Source organism: Podarcis pityusensis (genome assembly GCF_964106645.2).
Source record: "Podarcis pityusensis genome assembly, chromosome: 5".
Lineage (NCBI taxonomy): Eukaryota > Metazoa > Chordata > Lepidosauria > Squamata > Lacertidae > Podarcis > Podarcis pityusensis.
In genome coordinates this window covers 3,312,818-3,336,790 of record NC_138032.1, presented here as the reverse complement: position 1 = coordinate 3,336,790, position 23,973 = coordinate 3,312,818, and the positions used below count along the sequence as shown (strand labels likewise).

Sequence of the window (23,973 nt, the reverse complement as noted above, 5' to 3'; positions counted from 1 at the left end):
ACAGGGATTCGAACCGCCAACCTTTGGATCGGCAAGCCCAAGAGGCTCAGTGGTTTAGACCACAGCGCCACCCGCATCCTTTAATACTTCTAATAAAATAATAAATGAGTATTTTGGTGTGGGTGCCATGACAGGCTCTTTAATAGATCCTGACATTAACAGCTATCGCTCTTGCCACCAGGCTCTTGCCACCAGGCTTACTGTGAGAATCTGGCCACAGCTCCCTTGCCCCTACGACTCAGTTTCTAGTGGCTTCTGAGCAAATGCAATTGCCAGGTCAAGATTAAACTTACAAGCATAAAGAATCATCATTGATGCTTTGATCCTTGTTCAGATTTTTGAAAACAGCTTGGGCGAAGGGAGTGCAAGTCCCTTTCACACCCGTTTCTGGGTCTGCAAAACAACTCTGCAATTCCTGCTGCATAACAGAAGCCCCACAATCCTACAGAGGCTGGGAGATGTCTGCTAAGCGGGTGTTTGAAGTTAAACTGGTTGTCAGCTCTGACTCACTTCTCTCCAAAAATAGCCTGCCCCCATCAGTTAACCCCTGGGGTGCTCTCAGTCCAGAAGTGGTTCCCCTCCCACCCCCAAAGTTTCTGCACCCAGATAGGGGTGGAGGATAATTTTGATTTTGTTTGCATTTTCATGAGAAACTACACAATTCTCAAACCGATATATGCACCAAAACACACAATCCTTAGAAATACACACTTCTCTGATGTACAAAAACATATGAACCAAAATGCACACCAAAGCATATACGAGGGGGAACTGGGCCTAGAAATGAATATTACATCAAAATTACATACAAGAATGTCTTGTGTCAGGGGAAGTGGCTTGCAAAATTGAGTTTAGTAGGAGAAATTCATGCTAAAACAGTTATGAACTTTCAAGAGAGTTAAAAAAGAAATTGCAGATGGTTGCAGAAATGTAGAGGAAATGAATAACGTAACTAATATTTGCAATAGATGGAAGAGTTTGGGCAGACATATCTCCTTCCATCTTAGAAGCTGTCTGCAACTGGACAATTTCCTTCTGGAAAATGATTAGTAAGATAGCAGGCACCTTCCCTTCCTCTCACATCCATTCAGCTAGGAATGGACCTCACACAGTTACGTGGTCCACCTGGGAAGACGACTGATGCAACCTCAGGCCATGTATTGCGACGGACCAGTTCCGTGATCCATGCATCATTCAAACCTGCTCCTGGTGTGGCCTGCCTGACAGTCTTATGGTTTCTAGTTTGTATCCTGAGCATCCTTCAAACAGAGGAGGAGGTCAGGGGTGCTCCCTAAAGTCTTGCCTCAAATTCCTTCTAGATTTTCTGTGTACAGTCATACCTCAGGTTACGAATGCTGCAGTTGCGCGTTTTCGGGTTGTGGACTGTGCTGAACCCGGAAGTGCTGGAATGGGTTACTTCTGGGTTTTGGCGCTCACGCATGCCAGAAACACAAAATGACATAACGCGCATGCACGGAAGCGCCGAATCGCGTCATGCACAGATGCGGCACTGTGGGTTGCGAACGCTGCGGGTTGCGAACACGCCTCCCGCATGGATCACGTTCGCAACCTGAGGTATGACTGTATACTTAGGGCCAGCCTCCCCGCAAAAAGCTCCACAACTCTGGAGGCGTGTTATACATGAGGACATGTTATACACGGAAAAGTACGGTATATATTATACAGTTTGATCCCCAATGGTCCTACTCCCTGGGTTCTATCATGACAGCTGCCCATGCCTCTGTTTGCATGCATGTGTGATGAACAGATCACATCGTGTACTACCCATAAAATACTTTGGTGTTTGAAAAAGCGCTGTGTGTACTATTCTTTGCGAGTCACCATCGAAACAGCTGCATGGATTCCTCCTTCCTCAGCTGATAAGCACTTGGCAAAAAAGAATTTTACATTTCCCCATCTGATGGATGGCAGCAAGACTTTTCATGTCAGCATGATAGCAGTTATTTAGCAACCGACGTGGGATCTGAGTTTCTCTGGAGAACCTCCCACCCAGAAAAGTTGGTCATACCCGTGATAGGTCTGAATCATACACAGTGATATTGGCGGAGATAACTCATCTCCCCAACCTGGGCAGGTTCCAACATTTTCTTCTTTACACCTCCTTCCCATTTAAAAAACCCAAAAAAAACGGCAGCAGCAATACCAAACGATCTATTTACAGTATTTTTCGCTCCATAAGACGCACCAGGGGACGCGGGTGACGCTGTGGGTTAAACCACAGAGCCTAGGACTAGCCAATCAGAAGGTCGGCGGTTCGAATCCCCACGACGGGGTGAGCTCCCGTTGCTCGGTCCCTGCTCCTGCCAACCTAGCAGTTTGAAAGCACGTCAAAGTGCAAGTAGATAACTAGGTACTGCTCCGGCGGGAAGGTAAACAGTGTTTCTGTGCACTGCTCTGGTTCGCCAGAAGCGGCTTAGTCATGCTGGCCACATGACCTGGAAGCTGTGCGCCGGCTCCCTTGGCCAGTAAAGCGAGATGAGTGCCGCAACCCCAGAGTCGGTCACAACTGGACCTAATGGTCAGGGGTCCTTTTACCTTTACCTTTAAGACGTACAAGACCATAAGACCGCACCTAGTTTTTGGAGGAGGAAAACATGAAAAAAAATATTCTGAATCCCAGAAGCCAGAACAGCAAGAGGGATCGTTGCGCAGCGATCCCTCTTGCTGTTCTGGCTTCAGCAAAAGCAACGCAAAGCCTCTTCAGGGCAGCGGGAGGAAGGCTCCCCCTGCCCTGAAGAGGATTCACATGGCTATCCCAGAAGCCAGAACAGCAAGAAGGATCGCTGCGCAGTGCTCCCTCTCCCTGTTCTGGCTTCTGGCTTAGCCGCGCAGCCTGCATTCGCTCCATAACACACACACACATTTCCCCTTACTTTTTAGGAGGGAAAAAGTGTGTCTTATAGAGCGAAAAATACAGTATATTCATGCATATATATTTTTTTACCATAAGGCTCTGAACTTTGCATTTGGAGAAGATGCAGAGGAAGAAAAGGACAGTAAGCAGGAAGGGCAAGCAGCTGTTAGCAAGGAGAAACAAAGCCAGAGAAAATCAAAGCAGGACCCCCCCCTTCCATTTTTAATTATTTTGGGAAGCAGAGCTTCAAGCAGGTGGAATCACACAGACATCTGCAAGGCAGTAGTCGCCAACATCTCACACTCCTGACAATGTTTTTCAAACTTTTTAACACTTTGTAAACTCCTCCTCCTTTTTGATTTTCACCCAAGGAGCTCTGGAAACCTCCCATGGGATCCCTGAAATTCAGGCCACAGAATACATCACGAGTCCCAAACAGACGCCCTCCAGATTGTTTGGACTGCAAGAGCACTCTTGAACATAAGGACATAGAAAAGGGCCAATAGCCCATCCAGTCTCTCCTGGTATGTCCCGCTGAGGACCTTAAGGTCCACAAATGACAACACTTTGGAGGTCCCAAGTCACAAGGTGGTTAGGTTGGACTCAACTAAGGCCAGGGCCTTTTCAGCACTGGCCGCGACGTGGTGGAACGCTCTGTCACAAGAGACCAGGGCCCTGCGGGACTTGACATCTTTCCGCGGGGCCTGCAAGACAGAGCTGTTCCGCCTGGCCTTTGGTTTGGACTCGGTCTGGCCCTTATGTTTCCCTCCCCTTATGGTTTTGACCTTCAAATTGCGGCTGCATTTTAAATTGCATTTTAACCTGTATTTTAAATTGTTTTTTTTTCTTTTCCCTACCTTCTTATTATGTTTTTACTGAAATTTTATTGATGTTAGCCACCCTGAGCCCGGCTCTGGCTGGGAAAGGCGGGGTATAAATAAAATTTATTATTATTATTATTATTATTATTATTATTATTATCCAGCATCTTTTTTCTTACAGAGGCCAACCAGATGCCTGTTATGGGAAACCAGTGAGCAGAACATGAGCGCAAGAGTCCTCTCCCCTTCTGTGGTTTCCAGCAACTGGTATTCAGAAGCACTGGTGGGAGCAGAGCAGAGCCACAATAGCCCTTTCCTCCACGAATCTGTCTAATCCTCTTTTAAAGACATCTATCACTGCCTCCGTATAGGTCTGTATAGTTAAAGCCATGGTTTTCCCAGTAGTGATGCATGGAAGTGAGAGCTGGACCATAAAGAAGGCTGATCGCCGAAGAATGGATGCTTTTGAATTCTGGTGCTGGAGGAGACTCTTGAGAGTCCCATGGACTGCAAGAAGATCAAACGTATCCATTCTTAGGGAAATCAGCCCTGAGTGCTCACTGGAAGGACAGATCATGAAGCTGAGGCTCAAGACTTTGGCCACCTCATGAGAAGAGAAGACTCCCTGGAAAAGACCCTGATGTTGGGGAAGATGGAGGGCACAAGGAGAAGGGGACGACAGAGGACGAGATGGTTGGACAGTGTTCTCAAAGCTACCAGCATGAGTTTGACCAAACTGAGGGAGGCAGTGGAAGACAGGAGTGCCTGGTGTGCTCTGGTCCAGGGGGTCACGAAGAGTCGGACACGACTAAATGACGAAACAACAACAACAACATCACTGCCTCCTGTGGCAGGGAGTTCCACGGTTTAACCATGAACTGCACGAACGAGTCCTTTCTTTTATCTGCACTACTTGTGGGCTTCTGGGTTGGGGGCCTCTCCCCAGTTGCAAACAGGATACTGGGGCCAGAGGGATCCCTGGTCCCATCCAGTCGGGCTGCTCCTTATGTCCTCAACGTTACTTGACAGCCTCCACGGAACGGCGCGCTTAAATCCCAAACCGCTGCAAGCAATTATTACGTCTGAGAGCATTGCGCAAGGGAGGGAGCTGGCATGAATGGAGATTCCAGAAATGTATTTTATCCTGGATGAGCCAGAACGATGACAGAATGTGTTTTAAATGGAACGAAGGAAAAACAAATGTCACATAAATAGGAACTGAGAGAGGATGTAGAGGGCAAAGGGTCCTTATCCCTAGCTTCAGACACACACTCGCTTTTTCTCTCTCTGTCGTGGGATGGTGGGCAAGGATGGCTTCAGATTTGGGCAAGTCACCCTCCCTGCCCCTTTTCCCCACTGAGTCTCCCTTGGGGATGGGGAACTGGTTCCTTATCAGGGACTAAGAGCCTCTTGGTGGTGCCTGACAGATATTCAGGAACACTTTATATGTGTTGTTGTTGTTGCTGTTAAATTTGTATGCCGCCCTATACCCGCAGGCCTCAGGATACAAATTACAACATAAAAACACAAAATACATAATAAAAATAAAAACAGAAACCTTCCAATTGTCAGGAGCTCATCCTATACTCGAGTAGGACCCTGGCAGAGACACATACCCGACTGGCATGTTCCCGCCCTCCTGGTCAATTGTTCAGGAGCTTCAAAACCTTTCTTCTGCCCGAACATCACAGCGACCGATGCCAACCGACACCGGCACACTTAGGGATCTGTAGAGTTTGTGCATCATTTGTAACAGACCTCAGCAACTCAGCATTTTGGCTAATCTACTTTATTTACATATAAACACACACGGAGCACTGCAACATCAGATAGCAAAGAGAAAAAGAACAAAGGACAATAGTCCCACTTCACGGAGCACAGTAACACAAACATCCTGTCTCCGTCACTTCCCACTCTGTGGAGTCAAAACATACACCGTCATATGAAAGACAACAATCCCATGACTGCAATCATGGAGCAGGAATTCTAACACCAATAACCCCCTCAAACACATTTTAAAAGGGCCTTGGAGGACAATCAACCAAAGGTCTGGTGCAAACCTGCAGAAAAAATGTCTGTTGGACCATAGACCATCCTCCCCTAGCCAGATGTTTTGGAGCACAACTGCTTATGTCAATGGGAGCAGTGCTCTTGCTACTTGTGAATCTCAGCAGCTGGGATACAAACGGGGCTAAAGAAGATTTACACTGATACAGGCATGCAGGTGCCTATTTTTTCAGTGTTTTGGAAAACGCAAATGTCAAGAGTTCACAAGCAACATGGAAACATAGCAGAGGAAGAGGTGCAAAGAAATGAACGGTGTGGCAAACAATATATCCTTTAACTCCTGAATAATCTGTGCAATCTGTGTAAACGGGAATTAAAGAGAACGGGTCAGTAATGCAGACTGAAATTTTGAAGCAAAAAAAAGGAATGGAATGTGGGGTTGGGTGAACCTACTCATCCCCAGCCAAGACCAACTGCTACATTTTGTGTGACAGCAGCTACGCTTTGGAACTCCCTGCCACTTGATATCAGAAAGGTGCCTTCGCTGTACTCTTTTTGGCACATGCCTTACCCAGATTATTAGAATGTTGATGTGAGTTTTAATCTGGTTTTGGTCCGTTGTTATTTTAACTTTCCAAATACCTTAAATTATTGTTGCCAATGATGCTTACTTATTGTTTTAGCTTTCTTGCAAACCACTTGGAAGCTTCCTCCTCCTCCTCCTCCTCTTTCTTTTCTTTTGTAATTCAGTGGTGTAAAATTTTTATGAAATAAATGAATGAACAAGAGCCCCAGACGCTCACCTTCACAAAGTCATATTCGCAAAGGTAGGACGATTCGAGATCAAAATGCATGAAATAGAGCTTGACCCGAAAGCCGTCCGGCACTGATATGTTCCAAGTCACTTCCGAATCGCTGGGGTAGGAGTCTGGATAATTTGGAGACTGGATCTCCCCAAACATGTCAGTCAGTTCAATGGTGTCTGCTTTGACGAGGTGGAAGGCACACAGGGACCAGACCAAGAAGTACCTGCAGGAGAGACAAAGAGAGAGCATGATGACTACCAATGGATTCAAATGACAGGAAAGGAGATGATGATGATGATGATGATGGTGATGATGATAATAATAATAATAATAATAATAATAATAATAATAATATATTATTATTTATACCCTGCCCATCTGGCTGGGTTTCCCCAGCCACTCTGGGCAGCTTTCAACAGAATATTAAAATACAGTGGTACCTCAGGTTACAGACGCTTCAGGTTACACACGCTTCAGGTTACAGACTCCGCTAACCCAGAAATAGTGCTTCAGGTTAAGAACTTTGCTTCAGGATGAGAACAGAAATCGTGCTCCGGGGGCGCGGCAGCAGCAGGAGGCCCCATTAGCTAAAGTGGTGCTTCAGGTTAAGAACAGCTTCAGGTTAAGTACGGATTTCTGGAATGAATAAAGTACTTAACCTGAGGTACCACTGTACAATAACCTATTCAACATTAAAAGCTTCCCTAAACAGGGCTGCCTTCAGATGTCTTCTAAAAGTCTGGTAGTTGTTGTTCTCTTTGACATCTGGTGGGAGGGCGTTCCACAGGGCGGGTGCCACTACCAAGAAGGCCCTCTGTCTGGTTCCCTGTAACTTGGCTTCTCGCAGGAGCTGGACCTCAGTGTCTGAGCAGAACAATGGGGATGGAGACGCTCCTTCAGGTATACTGGGCCTTTGAGGCCGTTTTGGGCTTGAAAGGTCAGCACCAACACTTTGAATTGTGCTCGGAAACGTACTGGGAGCCAATGTAGGTCTTTCAAGACCGGTGTTATATGGTCTCGGCGGCCACTCCCAGCCACCATTAAACATCAGGAACAACTCTCTGATGCTAACGGTTGTTCGACAGGGGAACGGACTCCCTCAGAAGGTGGTGGACTCCCCTTCATTTGAGTTTTTAAGCAGAGGTTGGAGGGTCATTTGTTGGGGATGCTTTCGCTGTGATTCCTACATTTCAGGGGGTTGGACTAGAAGACCTTTAGAGTCCCAGCCAACTCTAGAAGTCTATGATTCTATGATTCCCTAGGTAGCACCCTCCCAACCCCTATCCCAGTGCCGGATTTACGTATAAGCTATAGCTTAGGGCCCCACTCGCTTGGGCCCCCCCCCCCCAAATTAAAGGAAATAAACCTGGATTTACATTTCCAAAATATAAGATAAAAAACAAATAAAATAAAACCTACATACAGCAACAGTGTTTTGTGTTGTGTGGGCTCCTTTTTATTTTTTATTGATACAGCAAGAAAAGAAAAAAGAAAACACAAATACCAAATTACACACAGGAATAACAATAGATACTGAATTTTCTTAATAAACAATAAGACACAAATTGGTCTTAACACTAAAGACCCAACCTCCCGTCTATTCCATATTTTGATTTATAACTTATTGCCAGTACACACTTTTATCATTATTAATCCTTTTCTTAATATATCTTAATTCTTATATCTGCCTTGCAACTATTACGGAAGTCCCTCGAATGCTGCAACCGAATTTAAATTACTATATTTATATTTCAAATATTCTTTGAAAACCTCCCATTTTGAAACAAATTCCTGCTTTGATTTATTCTTTACTTTTTTTCTGATAGACCATCTAATTCTGCATATTCTGTCAGCTTTTGGATCCAATCTTGTATAGAGGGAATTTCATTACTCTTCCATGGAAATGGAAATTGAAGAGTAGTGTTGTGTAGGCTCCTATGATGTAAGTCACGGGCCCCGCCTGCTCACCTGCTCCCTAAAATATCCCTGGTTTGCTCATTTCTATATATAGGGTGCCTACATTGTGCATGGACTGGTTGCAGGGCAACATGGGCAAATGACTTTAGATACCTATGAGGTCCATCAACTACCATACAGCATATATTCAACACAAAAAACAGTGACAATTGTTGTTGGCAAAGGACAGCTGGACATATAAAGGGCCCCATTACCTTCAGGAGCTTAGGGCCTCATCAAACCTAAATCCGACCCTGCCCCACACATTCAAACCTACCTACACCGAGAGAAAGCTTGACCTTAGATCCCAGGAAAGCCCAACATGGGTGCTTCTGGAGAACAAGAATGTGTCCTTTAGTGGCCTACATGCATCTTCTGGAAATTTGGTAGCCAAGTTGAAATTTGTGGCTGCCAGCGCCCCCCCCCCCCAGCTAGTTTCTCACAAAAAGAGAGAGGAGACTAGTGCCTGTACATTTTGCCTCATATCTCAGTTCTTCAAAAGCTAGAAATTTACTCTTTTTAAATCTGGCAATCTGGAGATTGAGATTCATCTCCCTCTGTGTGGATGCCTATGCTTTGAAAGCTTGTTCGGGCTGAAAACAGAAATTGATGAACTGATAAGTAACACAAACAGGAGGGACTTGGGCCGGCCCACCCATGAGGCAAGGTGAGGCAACTGCCTCAGGTGGCAGGATCCACAGGGGCAGTCGACCCCAATGTCGATCTTCATTCCCCTCCTTCTTCCTGAAGTAAATCTCCACTCACCTCTTCTTCCCTGTTGGGGAGGGGGCACCATTTTGTGGTTCGCCTCAGGTGCCAAAAGGTCTTGGGTCGGCCCTAGACTTGGGTACTTGCAGGAGGGATTTGTGGGGCTAGGAAAACAACTGGATCACTGAGGGTTTGGGAGCCACGAGGCAGTGACATGCTGATGATCCAAGGAATTCATTGCAGGGTTCTGGGGTTTGATGCTCTGAACTGGTATATATAGTGTGTATGTGAAGAGATTTTAATTGGCTGATCTGGCACCCAGTTCAAAACAAGGACAGTTAATGAGGCTGAGCTGGAGCACGGGTCTCTTTTCCTCCAGATGAGTTGAGGTTTCTAGCAAGTAGGCTTCTGAGAGTCCCCATCTGACCACAGAAGCTGCAAGCCAAAGGAAAAATCTGCTCAGAATATATGGACAGGGACGTCCTCTAATGCCTCTCTCTCTCTCTCTCTCTCTCTCTCTCTCTCTCTCTCTCTCTCTCCTCCCTCCCTCCCTATCTCAAAGGCTACAACATGATGGAAAAGCCTTCTGAAGACAAAATTGGACCATCACAGCAACCCTGTATGCAAGAAGCTGGCATGAAGCAAGCTGGCGTAAGTTAACTTACACCAGATCCAAACCCCAACCAGGAAGGAGCACAGCTACAGCCAACTTAGCTGGCCCAATCCTGTCAGAACAAGAGGCGCCATGACAGATATTTATAAAAATGATGCGCAGCATGGAGAAAGTAGAGAGAGAGAAATGTTTTCCTCCCTTTCCCCGAATGCTAGAACTCATGGCCAGCCAATGAAACGGAAAGCTGGAAGGGTCAAGTCAGAGAAAAGAACGTATTCACGCCGTGCGGTTAAACTGCGGAACTCCCTGCCACAGGAGGCAGCGATGGCCACCAACTCAGATGGCTTTAAAAGGGGATTAGAGAAATTCATGGAGGAGGAGAGGGCTATGGGTGGCTGGCAGCAACGATGACTAGGCTCTTCATCCACAACTGGAGGCAGGAATGCTTCTGTATCCCAATTGCTGGAAACCACAGGAGGGGAGAGTTGCTCTTGTGCTCGGATCCTGCTTGTAGGCTTCTCGGAAGAGGCATCCGGCAGTGAAAGCAGCAATCCCTCTTGCTGTTCTGGCTTCTGGGATAGCTGTGCAGCCTGCATCCGCTCCATAAGACGCGCACACATTCCCCCTTACTTTTTAGGAGGGAAAAAGTGAGTCTTATAGAGCAAAAAATACGGTAGCTGGAGTTGGGGAATGAACACTGGTTGAGCTGGGATGCCCAGTGGAACCCATCATAGGATTGCTCCCTTGCCCTATTCTCCCTATGAATAATATTTCTAATACGTATGTTTAACACGTATCCATATATGCCTTTTAAGTGGATTTTTTTTTATATCCTAGCCAGCATCTGTAGCAGATTTGAAACCATTTCTATATGTTTTTATTGTTGACTCTTTTATGGATGCTTTCATGACGTTTTTATTCTTAATCGCTTCGGGATGTTCCACAGGATACGATTCGTAGATGAAGCAAAATAAATATTACATAGGACTTTTGGGCACGTTATAAAGTAATCTGTTGACTGTGTGGATAATATTTCTAGTATATTTATAAAAGTTTGTGGAGTGGGGGTTTGTATGATTTGCCTGCCACTGAAAAGGCAGTAATGTAGAGAAGCATCTTCGGGGGCTGATTTTTTAGATCTATTATATTTGTACGTCACTTTTAATTCCAATGAATCCCAATGGGGCTTACAAACAATAAGTAACAATGACACGATGGAACGTAATAGAGCATCACAAATTTAGCATGAACCATATGGAATAATTAACATAACAACCAGCGAAACAATTACAATCTATAAGGCACTGTTAACAAGTCCTGTATACCTGAAGGAGCGTCTCCACCTCCAACATCCATCCAAGACGCTGAGGTCCAGCTCTGAGGACCTTCTGGCGCTTCCCTCACTGCGAGAAGTGAGGTTACAGGGAACCAGACAGAGGGCCCCGCCCTGTGGAACACCCTCCCTTCAGATGTGAAGGAAATTGTGGGATGTAAACACAGGAGCAGTCAATGACAACATTCCTAGAGTGTACATGTTAGAACATGGGGAGGGATGTCAGTCCAGCAAGCAGGTAAACTTCCTGGGGACGGACTTCCTCCGCATGTGACCAGAGGTGGGTGTGGCCTCACCTGTGCAGGTAATGACAAAAGCACAGGGCAGGCCGCCACTCTCTCTCTCTCTGCCATCTTCCTTCGATGAGGAAACATCTAAGGATGCTCTCTTGGCTCCCAGCCAAGAGAGGAGATAAGGACTATCTTGCTACAAGATAGATTCTGAATGTATGTAACCTTTTTAAGCTGTCTGCCTTCTGGGATCATATTGTGAACAGAACGTGAGTAAACTCTTTTATACTTTTATAAAGACTGTGTCGTGTCTTATATTTTAAGAGGGAACAAAAGGGGAAATTACCAGAGTAATTATTATAGAGGTTCTAGCGAACCTGTGCACACGTTACCGTTGCAAACTTAAAGGGGAATGTTTATAAACTCTGCTGATATTTTGGGAATTTGTTAGCACAAGTTGGATAAGGATATAATTAGTCAATATATCCTCTCCTGCACCCCAGAACATTCTCACAGAAATAAGCAGCTATCTTCTTTTTAAAAGACATCTGAAGGCAGCCCTGTTTAGGGAAGTTTTTAATATTTAATGCTGTATTGTTTTTAACACTTGATTGATCTCCTGCAATGACTTTGCAAAGTTTTTTGCAGATAAAGTCGCTCAGATTCGAGAAGAGGTAGACTCCACTGTGGGAGCAGGGCTGGGCCGGGAGAGTGCTAGAGTCCTGTCTAGTCAAGTTGTGTGGGATCAATTCCAATCTGTTACCCCCGAGGATGTGGACAGGCTGCTTGGACGAGTGAAACCAACCACTTGTCTCCTTGATCCTTGCCCATCCTGGCTTATAAAAGCTAGCCGGGAAGGACTGGGCGATGGGCTTCGTGGGGTGGTGAATGCTTCCCTCCGTGAGGGAGCCTTCCCAGACCCACTGAAAGAGGCGGTTATTAAACCGCTTCTTAAAAAACCATCTTTAGATGCGGCCACGATGGCCAACTATCGCCCAGTCTCAAATCTTCCATTCTTGGGCAAGGTGATTGAGCGAGTGGTTGCTGAACAACTCCAGGCACGCCTGGAAGAAGCGGACCATTTGGATCCCTTCCAGTCGGGATTCAGGCCTCATCATGGGACTGAAACTGCCTTGGTCGCACTGGTTGATGATCTCCGGCGGGCTAGGGACAAAGGTGAGAGCTGTTTCCTAGTTCTGCTGGATCTCTCAGCGGCGTTTGATACCATCGACCATAACATCCTTCTGGACCGTCTTGAGGGGCTGGGAGCTGGGGGCACTGTTATACAGTGGTTTTGCTCCTTCCTCCTGGGCCGTGTTCAGAAAGTGGTGGTGGGGGATGAGTGTTCAGACCCCTGGGCCCTCACTTGTGGGGTGCCTCAGGGTTCTGTCCTCTCCCCCATGCTTTTCAACATCTACATGAAGCCGCTGGGAGAGATCATCAGGGGATTTGGGCTGGGTGTTCATCAGTATGCGGATGATACCCAGCTCTACCTCCCTTTCAAATCAAAACCAGTGAAGGCAGTGAAGGTCCCGTATGAGTGCCTGGAGGCGGTTGGAGGTTGGATGGCGGCTAACAGATTGAGGTTGAATCCTGACAAGGCAGAAGTACTGTTTTTGGGGGACAGGAGGTGGGCAGGTGTGGAGGATTCCCTGGTCCTGAATGGGGTAACTGTGCCCCTGAAGGACCAGGTGTGCAGCCTGGGAGTCATTTTGGACTCACAGCTGTCCACGGAAGCACAGGTCAAATCTGTGTCCAGGGCAGCTGTTTACCAGCTCCACCTGGTACACAGGCTGAGACCCTATCTGCCTGCGGACTGCCTCGCCAGAGTGGTGCATGCTCTGGTTATCTCCCGCTTGGATTACTGCAATGCGCTCTACGTGGGGCTACCTTTGAAGGTGACCCGGAAACTACAACTAATCCAGAACGCGGCAGCTAGACTGGTGACTGGGAGCGGCCGCAGAGACCATATAACACCGGTCTTGAAAGACCTACATTGGCTCCCAGTACGTTTCCGAGCACAATTCAAAGTGTTGGTGTTGACCTTTAAAGCCCTAAACGGCCTCAGTCCAGTATATCTGAAGGAGCGTCTCCACCCCCATCGTTCTACCCGGACACTGAGGTCCAGCACCGAGGGCCTTCTGGCGGTTCCCTCACTGCGAGAAGCCAAGTTACAGGGAACCAGGCAGAGGGCCTTCTCGGTAGTGGCGCCTTCCCTGTGGAACACCCTCCCACCAGATGTCAAAGAGAACAACAACTACCAGACTTTTAGAAGACATCTGAAGGCACCCCTGTTTCGGGAAGCTTTTAATGTTTGATGTATTATAGTATTTTAATATTCTTTTGGAAGCCTCCCAGAGTGGCTGGGGAAGCCCAGCCAGATGGGCGGGGTATAAATAATAAATTATTATTATTATTATTATTATTATTATTATTATTGATTGGGAGCCGCCCAGAGTGGCTGGGGAAACTCAGCCAGATGGGTGGGGTATAAATAATAAATTATTTATTATTATTATTATTATTATTATTATTATTATTATTATTATAACAAAGCAACAACAGAAAAATAAGCAGAATATCACAATAAAAGCAAAAGTCATATTATATAATTGGCAAAACAATACAGCATTTATAATCTGTAAAATAGTAACTGCATTAACAAAACAGCAACCAGCAAACAACTTAGTGCTGCTACCTTCATACACAAACTCTCCAATGACCTTTCTGCCATTGGATCCTGACTGCCAACAGAACTGCAATGAAGGCACAAATGTTGCCACCGTCGCTCCCTCTCATCCCTACAAATGTGTAAATCTCTCTACCCCCTCCCCCTGCTCTTACCCACCTCATCTCAGATGATGAGGCCAGCTTGATAAGGACCTCTGGACAGGAATAATAGGACCATAGAGTTGTGGATTTGAGGTAAAAAAGGTAAAGGACCCTGGACAGTTAAGTCCAGTCAAAGGTGACTCTGGGGTTGCGGTGCTCATCTCACTTTCAGGCCAAGGGAGCCAGCGTTTGTCCACAGACAGCTTTCTGGGTCATGTGGCCAGCAGGACTAAACCGCTTCTAGGTGCAACAGAACACCGTGACAGAAACCAGAGTGCACAGAAACGCCATTTACCTTCCCATTGCAGCAGTACCTATTTACAGTGGTACCTCGGGTTAAGTACTTAATTCGTTCCAGAGGTCCGTTCTTAACCTGAAACTGTTCTTAACCTGAGGCACCACTTTAGCTAATGGGGCCTCCCACTGCTGCCGTGCCTCCGGAGCACGATTTCTGTTCTCATCCTGAAGCAAAGTTCTTAACCCAAGGTACAGGTTAAGGTTAAGAACAGTTTCAGGTTAAGAACGGATCTCTGGAACAAATTAAGTACTTCACCCGAGGTACCACTGTATGTGAAACCTTAAATCTTGCAACCCTCCCTTGAAGAAGTCATCTGTGTAATTCAAAACTTTGCTGCTCTCTTGATATTGGGTGGCAGTCAGGTACGTTTACTCAAAGTAGACCCACAAAATAAACATGACAAGCATGGGATTTTTGTTGGGGGGGGCAGGCCTTTTTTGGGGGGAGGGAGGCAGAACCTCAGTTATCCATGTATTTTTATTGATTTTGGATTATGACAATGCTGTACACACATTATACTTTCAGAGCACATTCATTCCATCAAAGTAGTCTGGGCCGCTGTCACAGTTGTTCTTCCATGCAGCAACCCCTTCACAAACTACAGTGCCCACGATTCTTTGAGGGGAGAAATTGTCCTTTAAATTTACAGTGTGTACACAGTCTGCGTTAGATCCATTAATTTTAATATGTTTACTCTGAGTGGAACTTAGTTGAACCCTTAGGCATGAGCGGGCACTCTTTGTTTTGTTAACCCCAAGAGAAGCAGAGGGTTTTGTGTTAAAATGTGGGGCGCAGCTTGAGCATGCCTTAAACAGGAGGTTAGGAACAGGGAGCCTTCCTTCTCCCCCCCTCCCTCCCTCCCCCCCTCCCCCTCCTCTTCTTCTTTTAAAAAAAGGGGGGGTTCATTCCTGCCAAGGTTGGCCTTTTCTGTTTCAAAAGTTTCGCTCCAGTTTAAATCCAGCTGCGCTTTCAGGGAGAATGGATGCATTCTAGTGCCAGGAAACTCAAGGGAACCTCGAATCAGATCAGGGCAGGTATCAACTTTTTCTGGCTTGTTTTCTCCCTGGTTTCTGTCTGGGACAGCGAGAGATCCAAACCTAAGAGGACCTTCCAGACAGAAGGCTGCTCCGGCAAGCAAGAGACTGTTTTGTTCCAGTTCCAGTTCCACATCTTAAACCAGGAATGCTTTTAAAAAATGTGACGACGAACCCCACATGGTTCAGAAAGCACGAGGCACAGTTCAGTTTAAAACCCCACAAGCACGCATCCACGCCAGCAACAACACCCCCGTGTGTGGCGTTTCCAGTGGAACCACATAGAATCCTAGAATGGGACCCAGAGTGTCAATCTAGTCTAACCCCTGCCCGGTGTCACTTGTGAAAGCTGGCACCCGTCTGTCTCCAGATAAAGCGCCTCAAGAAATATTGGGAGCCAACGAGTGCCAGAATTAAACCTTTTCCTTTCCCAGAAACAGGAATCTTCTCTCTGCCCCTGCTTGCAAGAGTGCAATAGAAGAAATGGTGGTGGTGGATAACCATGGTCGGTGCCGGATGTGGGGGGCAAGCACCCCCAAACAAGGAGCTTGCCCCCATTTGCCTCTCCCCCAAATTTCCTGCTATTAATAGATATTGTTCTCTTTCTCTCAGGGTCCTAAAGATGCGGGACACAGCTCGCCCGCCTAGAAATATACAGTACTTCACCCCTTCTGTGCCACCCCCCCCCATTTTTTTCTCTGGTGCCCCACTGCCCTTGCCAGCCCTCCATGACACCCCTTTCCCCTCGGGTTGGGCCGTAGCTCAGAAGCGGAGGAGCGCGCAGAAGGTCCCGCGGTTCAATCCCCAATGGCATCGCCAGCTCTCTGCCTGAGATCCTGGACAGCCGCTGCCAGTCAGTGCAGACGGTACAGAGTTAGGCGGAGGCAGTGATCTGACTCAGGAAGAAAAACAGCTTTGGATGTCCCCGTCCCCCCCGACAGCAACTCACCTCATTTTTCCTGCGAGCTCCGCTGGTCCTGATTACTTTTGATCCCTTTTGGAGAGGCGGTTTTGTTTGTTGACACCGTGTTATTTTGCGCGCTGTCCCCAAACCTTCAGCTGCCGGGCTTATCTTCGCTTAGAGATTTGTGTGTGAAAGACAGAGCGAGGAAGAGAATGCCTCTCTCTCTCTGAGGTCCTTTGGCATTCTCCATGCTGGTCACGCCTTCCCCTCTCTGCAAAAGTCTCGCTCTCTCTCTCCCCCTCGCTCTCCAGACGCACACAGACCTGCCAGGGCCAGATCTATCTCCCTTCGCCCAGCCTCTAATGAGGATGTCTCAATCGCCCGCCGCCACCGCCGCCGCGCAGAAGCGCAACTTCGGCATCCGTCTTTCTCAAAGCAGCGCAGCCAGAAATCCGTTCCCCGCTGCTTTCCTTCTTTTCTCCCCAGATGGCTCCGGAGAGGGGGAAAAAACATACACACAACAGTTGCTTCTCAACAGGGCAGGAGAAGCTCTCGCAAAAAGAGACAGAGCCCAGACCTGCTCAGGATTTCTGCTCGTTCGTTTTTTAACCATTTTATTAAAGTTTTATTACTGTATTACAATTCCCCACACCCCAAAAAGCTATTCTCTCTCAAACGTCCCCGTTTCTCGAGAAGAAAAAGAAAGCAAATGAAATAGATTGTGCTGGAAAATTGGAGGAAGGGATAATATAGCAATTTTTTAAAAAATACTGCCCTGACATCATTCACATTGTCATTCCAGAAACGTAAAAGTAAGGCCCACCTCAAGAAATCTGTTTTCTTGGTTATTACGGATTGCATTTTTCTTATATGTAAATGTTCTCATTAAATAGTTTGGATTCAAATTACGAGAAAGGAGATTCCGACTAAACATCAGGAAGAACTTTCTGACTGCGTTGGAAGGTGGTGGAGTCTCATTCACTGGAGATTTTGAGGCAGAGGTTTGATGGCCATTTGTCAGGGATTCTTCAGCTGCGATTCCTGCATTCCAGGGGGTTGGACTAGATGACCCCAGGGGTCCCCTCCAACTCCACAATTCAGAAGAGAATTTGAAGGATGGCAAACTAGCAGTCCAGGGGCCAAATCTGCCCCCCCCCCCATGGCCCCACCACATTTTTAATTACAACATAATTCAAAAGTTTTCATTGAATTTAAATTATTTTAAAAGTTTCATGGAGGAGAGGGCTATTGATGGCCAGTGGCCAGGGTGGTTCTGCTCTGTCTCTACAGCTGGAAGCAGGAATTCTTCTGGAAACCAGTTTCTGGAAACCACAGGAAGGGAGAGTTGCTCTTGTGCTCGGATCCTGCTTGTAGGTTTTCCAATAGAGGCACCTGGTTGTCCACTGCCAGAACAGGATGCTGGACTAGATGGGCCAGTGGTCAGATCCAGCACACTCTTCTTATGTTTTCTGAAGGCTGGAAGCAGGGGTGGATTTTGACAATCTTTCGTAACATGGCACCTGTGCAAGCCCAAAATTTGGTGCCCCAAATGGATCTTCTCAGCTATGGATCTTCTCCATTTTGTCCCACCTTGGCTCAGCACCCTGTGTGGGGGAATCACCTGCACTGCCCTAAATCCAGTGCTGCTGTAAACTGTACCTCTGTCAGAATATCACAAGGACTCACTTCTGAATGCTGATGCCTCCTGCAGGTTGCTGATAGAGGGAGAAAGAGGAAGGCGTTGAATTGTGGATTGCTTTCACCCCAGAAGGGTGCAGGATTATTTTTTTGCACCAACCAACCACACAATGTTGTTGGCATCAGAATACCAGCCCATAATTTTCCCCTCCCACTTTAATCTGGATTTAGAATTTCTGAGTTTTATTTTTTTAAACACACACACACACACACAATAATCATTTTTACATCTGAAATTGCACAATGGTTTTCATTGCTGGTTTTTTTTTAATTGTGAAAACACTTTGAGATAATGGAAATCGATAGGGAGTCACCCGTCCCTGCCAAACATGGCTGGCAATAAACAGAACTGAAATAAAAAATATATAAAGTGTCCCTGCGTGGTTCAAAAAACGGGCAGGAATGCAGCCTGTGTGAGTTGCAGGGGGGCAGGCGATTGGAGACAGTTCTGGGTGTTGTCTCTCCTGGCAAAGCCATTCTTTAGAAGAAGAAGAAAATTAATAGCTGTTTATGCACTCCGCATTGTCCTCCTGAGTCAGCCTGGAAGAAAAAGAGGGGGTGTTGGCACAACTCCCTCCAAACAACATGTTTGCTGCGCTTCCCTTGGACACCAGATCTTTCCTGGAATGGGTTTGCTTCAGCTGAAAAGCACCTAGTTAAACACCCGTCCTCAGACTGAAAAGAACTTCTGTGAAATGCCTCTGGTCCATTTTCAAATGAACAATGTTCCACCTCCGCAGTTGGAGACGGCGTGTCCCTGAATGCCACTAGCTTGGAGAAGGTGCTGCTGCGGTCTAAACCACGGAGCTTCTTGGGCTTGCTGATCAGAAGGTCGGCGGTTCGAATCCCCACGGCGGAGTCAGCTCCCATTGCTCTGTCCCAGCTCCTGCCAACCTAGCAGTTCGAAAGCACGCCAGTGCAAGTAGATAGATAGGTACCACTGTGGCAGGAAGGTAAATGGCATTGCCGTATGCTCTGGTTTCCGTCACGGTGTCCGTTGCACCAGAAGCGGTTTAGTCATGCTGGCCACATAACAACAACAACAATTTATTATTTATAACCTGCCCATCTGGCTGGGTTTCCCCAACCACTCTGGGCGGCTTCCAACAAAATATTAAAAATACAATAAAACATGAAACATGAAAAACCTCCCTGTACAGGGCTGCCTTCAGGTATCTTCTAAAAGTCAGATAGTTGTTTATTTCCTTGACATCTGATGGGAAGGCGCTCCATAGGGTGGGCGCCACTACCGAGAAGGCCCTCTGCCTGGTTCCCTGTAACTTTGCTTCTCACAGGGAGGGAACCACCAGAAGGCCTTTGGAGCTGGACCTCAGTGTCCGGGCAAAACGACGGGAGTGGAGACGCCCCTGGCGGAGGAAGAGGAGTGTGGGGGGGGAGCCTGCGCTGGGCGCCACGCCCCTGAAAGTGGCGTGCCATGCCCCCAGGACGCACACCATGCCCCCGGGATGTGTGCCAACCTACTCTCCGCCCCCCTGTGCCGGAGCATGAAGCTCTGCCACTGGGAGACGCACCTTCAGGTATACTGTTCTGAGGCCATTTAGGGCTTTAAAGGTCAGCACCAACATTTTGAACTGTGCTCGGAAACGTACATGACCCGGAAAGTTGTCTGTGGACAAATGCCGGCTCCCTCGGCCTGAATTGAGATGAGCACCACATCCCATAGGTGCCTTTGACTGGACTGAACCGTCGGGGTCCTTTGCCCTTACCTTTTACCTGCTTTGGGGCTTCCGGTTAGGGCCTGACCACTGTGAGAACAGGATGCTAGAGTACAGGGTGGTGTAGTGGTTAAGAGTGGTAGTCTCATAATCTGGGGAACTGGGTTCGCTTCCCCACTCCTCCACATGCAGCTGCTGGGTGACCTTGGGCCAGTCACACTTCTTTGAAGTCTCTCAGCCCCACTCACCTCACAGAGTGTTTGTTGTGGGGGAGGAAGGGAAAGGAGAATGTTAGCCGCTTTGAGACTCCTTAAAGGGAGTGAAAGGCAGGATATCAAATCCAAACTCTTCTTCTTCTTCTTCTACATGGGTCATTGGCCTGATCCAACAGGCTCTACTTATGTGATCAGAGAGGGAACAAGCTGTGGGCTAGTTGAATGGAAGAAGCATCTTGTGGGCAGGATATTTCCCTCTGGGGGTCAAATGTTGGCTGGGAGGTCTGCTGCGGCCTGTTTGCCTCCACTTAGGCTCTGCTTAGGTATTTGTAAATAAAGCAAATATTACAAAAAAACACTCTGAGATTCTCCAGTGCTCTGTCTGATCCAAAGGATACTGGATCTGGGTCAGGCTGCCCCTGAAGTCTTGAGCCACTCAAGGAAGTGGGGAACGGGGCACAAGAACATTTTGCTCAAAATGAATCATGTAAGCTGCAGGAATTTGGCTATATTCCATCTTTCCTTCAAGGGCAATGCCATAAACATTCATTAAGCAGCAGTTTATCTTGCGGAAATTAAGCATATTTTCTCCTAAGGCTGCTTCCAAACTAGCCATTTTCTCCATGCTGCGACGCCGTAAAATGTTCATCCCTGCATTCCTATAATTTCCCCCATTTGGTTCCCCTCCTCCGCTCAAGCACTTCTTCACGCAGCGCAGAGTTAAGTTATGGAACTCGTTTCCCAAGGAGGCAGTGATTGCCACTGACTTAGATGGCCTTAGAGGAGGATTAGACATATTCTGTGCTATTTCTCTAGAAAAAGGAGGTGCTGGAGCTCACCATGAACACCCTCCCTCATTCTCTTAGAATGACAATGGCAGCCACCTGAGAGGTACCGGAATTGAGTTGCGGTGAGTGGGGGGAAAAAAACCCCTGGACATATTTATGGAGGAGTGTGGGATGTAATCTACTAGAGCAGTCAAGTACAACACTACCTGTTTTGCTAGCGTGGACATGCAAGGGATGTTGGTCCAGCCAGTGAACCTTAGCATCCTTCCTTTGCATGTGACCAGTAGATCTGCTCCACTTCCCAGTGGGGAGGAGTTGCGGTGGACCGTGTGGCCACCCACTCCCTACCTGGGGCGGTGGACTTTGTCCCCCGTTGCCTGGGGGATCCCAGCCATGTCAGAGCCCGGCCAGCCAATCCGCTGGCCGGGGGGGCGTGGCCGGGGCTGTTTAAACTGAGGAGCGAGCCGGAAGACTTCCTCTTTGGCTTGCTTCCTCAATCACCCTCCCTCCCTCCCTATTTTGCAGGTTAGGCACTGGCCTTGCTATGGACCTCGGTTGGTCGCCTTGGTTGTCCAAGGGGCCTGGTAGGAATTTTTCCACTTGGCAAATTGGCACTGGCCACTTGGTTTCCGCCTACCTCGTAGCAATCGTCACAACTTTGTTAGGGTTGCGGTTAGGCATTGTTTGACCTTGTGTGGGGGAGGGGAGGTGTGGCCATCACTTGCCCCTCCATGCTTAAGGGTATTCCGTTAAAGGAATCCGGGGGTGTTGTTCTAGTCTGAAGCCCGACTGGGGGGCTAGGGCCTTGACACGACCCCGTCGGGAACACCAGGGGGAGCTTGAGTTGGTTCACATCGACAGGGCTCCCCCTACCGGTGGCTTACCCTTACTGCACTTGGGCAGGAGTCAGATATAGTCAGGTCCAATCAATGCCTAAGCCAATACCGCTCACATTCTGTAATTCAATAAAGTTGTGGCCAAAATTTGCCCAATAACATCAACCTAACATCTGTGTCCTTGTGTGAGTTATTGCCGACGAGGGGGGGGGGGGCTGCAGGGTCTTGACACGCAAGTGGGCATGACCTTTCCAGACCTAGTAAAAGGTCAAGTCACGTAGCCACCTCCCTTCTTCCTTTTTGTCCTGCTTGCTTCCTCCTTCACCTGGACTTCACTGCTGGCTCTCAGCCAGCCGTCCCTGGGTTATCTCCCATATGGGGTAAACCTATTTGTACATATTCGTAACTTTAAGCCTTAAGCCTGCCTTCAGGGATCACGCTGTGCTCTGCCTGATCGTGAGTAAACTTCCTTTTGTTACTTATGAATAAGACTGTGGTGTCTTTACTCTTTTAGGAGGGATTCAAGGGATATTACCAGGAATATATCCCAATCTGGGCAAGCCAAATTGAATTGCTTATGGTCTTAAGAGACTCACACGAGTCTGCCAGCAGCTTCTTGCTGTGTACAGTGGGAATGCACTCAGCTATATAAAGAAACTGGCTAGCACGAGTTAGGATATATGATATACAATATATATACACGATATACAATATCTTTATTGTCATTGTCCCATACAGAACAATGAAATTGAAAATCTACATAAAACATTCAAAAACCCGTAAAAACTCTGAAACCCCATTTTAAAATACAATATACTATAGGAAGGATAGTATTAATCAATAATAATAATAATAATAATAATAATTTATTATTTATACTGAGCGCATCTGGTTGGGCTTCCCCAGCCACTCTGGGTGGCTTCCAACAAAATATTAAAAATACAATAAAACATGAAACATTAAAAGCTTTCCTAAACAGGGCTGCCTTCAGATGTCTTCTAAAAGTCTGGTAGTTGTTTTTCTCTTTGACATCTGGTGGGAGGGTGTTCCACAGGGCAGGTGCCACCACCGAGAAGGCCCTCTGCCTGGTTCCCTGTAGCTTAGCTTCTCGCAGTGAGGGAACCACCAGAAGACCCTCAGCACTGGACCTCAATGTCCAGGCAGAGCGATGGGGGTAGAGACGCTCCTTCAGGTCTACTGGACCGAGGCCGTTTAGGGCTTTATAGGTCAGCACAAACACTTTGAATTGTGCTCGGAAATGTCCTGGGAGCCAGTGTAGGTCTTTCAAGACAGGTGTTATGTGGTCTCGGCGGCCGCTCCCAGTCACCAGTCTAGCTGCTGCATTCTGGAATAGTTGTAGTTTCCGGGCCACCTTCAAAGGTAGCCCCACATAGAGCGCATTGCAGTAGTTGAAGCGGGAGATAACCAGAGCATGCACCACTCTGGCGAGACAGTCTGCGGGCAGGGAGGGTCTCATCCTGCGTACCAGATGGAGCTGGTAGACAGCTGCCTTGGACACAGAATGGACCTGCGCCTCCATGGACAGCTGTGAGTCCAAAATGACTCCCAGGCTGCGCACCTGGTCCTTCAGGGTCACAGTTGCCCCATTCAGGACCAGGGAGTCCTCCTATATATCCTCTCCTGTTACCCACAACATTCCCACAAGGAGGCGGCTAGCAAAGACTACTAGTCATGACGGCTCTGCTCTGCCTCCACTGTTGGAGCAATGCTTCTGAATACTGGTTGCTGGAAACTACAGGAGGGGCGTGTTGCTCTTGTGCTCGAATCCTGCTTGCAGGTTTCCCACAGTTACCTGGCTGGCAACTGTGAGAACAGGATGCTGGACTAGCTGGGCCACTGGCCTGATCCAGCAGGCTCTTCTGATATTCTGATGACTGATTTGTTGTGAATTCCAACCACCACGGCACTTTCACCACAACCCTTTTGTCTTCCTCCTCCCAGCTGAGTTCTGCAAGGGACACACACTGACCCTCAGGAGGGGAAAGCTGGCTGGAAGCTCGTTGTAACTTAGATCAATGGAGGACTGGTTATTCCTCCTGGCAAACTGCCTGGTGCGCGCTGGATCACCTGTCCTTCCTCGCTCCCAGAATCCAGGTAACCAAATGTCCCTTCGAGCGTTGCCATCTGTTGTAAACAAAAATTGCCCATTTCCCTTATGGGGTATCCAAGAGCCCATATAGAGTCCTTACATAGGTTCCCTATTGGTAGGAGAGAATAACAGAGGCCAACCAGAAAATATTGAGAAGCAAAGCAGCTAGTAAGCTTGATCTTTATTGATCTGTTGCAACAGGGTGCTCGCCTCACACGCAGGAAAGGAGGACG

At 47.5% G+C, this 23,973-nt stretch overlaps 1 protein-coding gene and 1 long non-coding RNA gene across 5 annotated transcripts in view; one reads left to right on the top strand and one right to left on the bottom strand.

Moving 5' to 3' along the window:
* The window catches only part of MASP1 (MBL associated serine protease 1), a 109,785-nt gene extending 92,852 nt beyond the window's left edge, over positions 1-16,933 (bottom strand). The window contains exons 1-2 of one of the 4 annotated variants that reach the window (XM_081007476.1): positions 16,463-16,933; positions 6,507-6,732 (exon numbers count right to left, since the gene is read on the bottom strand). In XM_081007476.1, coding sequence (XP_080863602.1) covers positions 6,507-6,732; positions 16,463-16,467 — 231 coding nt within the window. In that variant the 5' untranslated portion in view covers positions 16,468-16,933. The remainder of the gene's footprint in view (positions 1-6,506; positions 6,733-16,462) is intronic. The other 3 variants (XM_081007473.1, XM_081007474.1, XM_081007475.1) reach the window with 3 other exon arrangements.
* The window catches only part of LOC308478187, a 353,980-nt gene that overhangs the window by 41,626 nt on the left and 288,381 nt on the right, over positions 1-23,973 (top strand). The gene's annotated exons all lie outside the window — the stretch shown is intronic.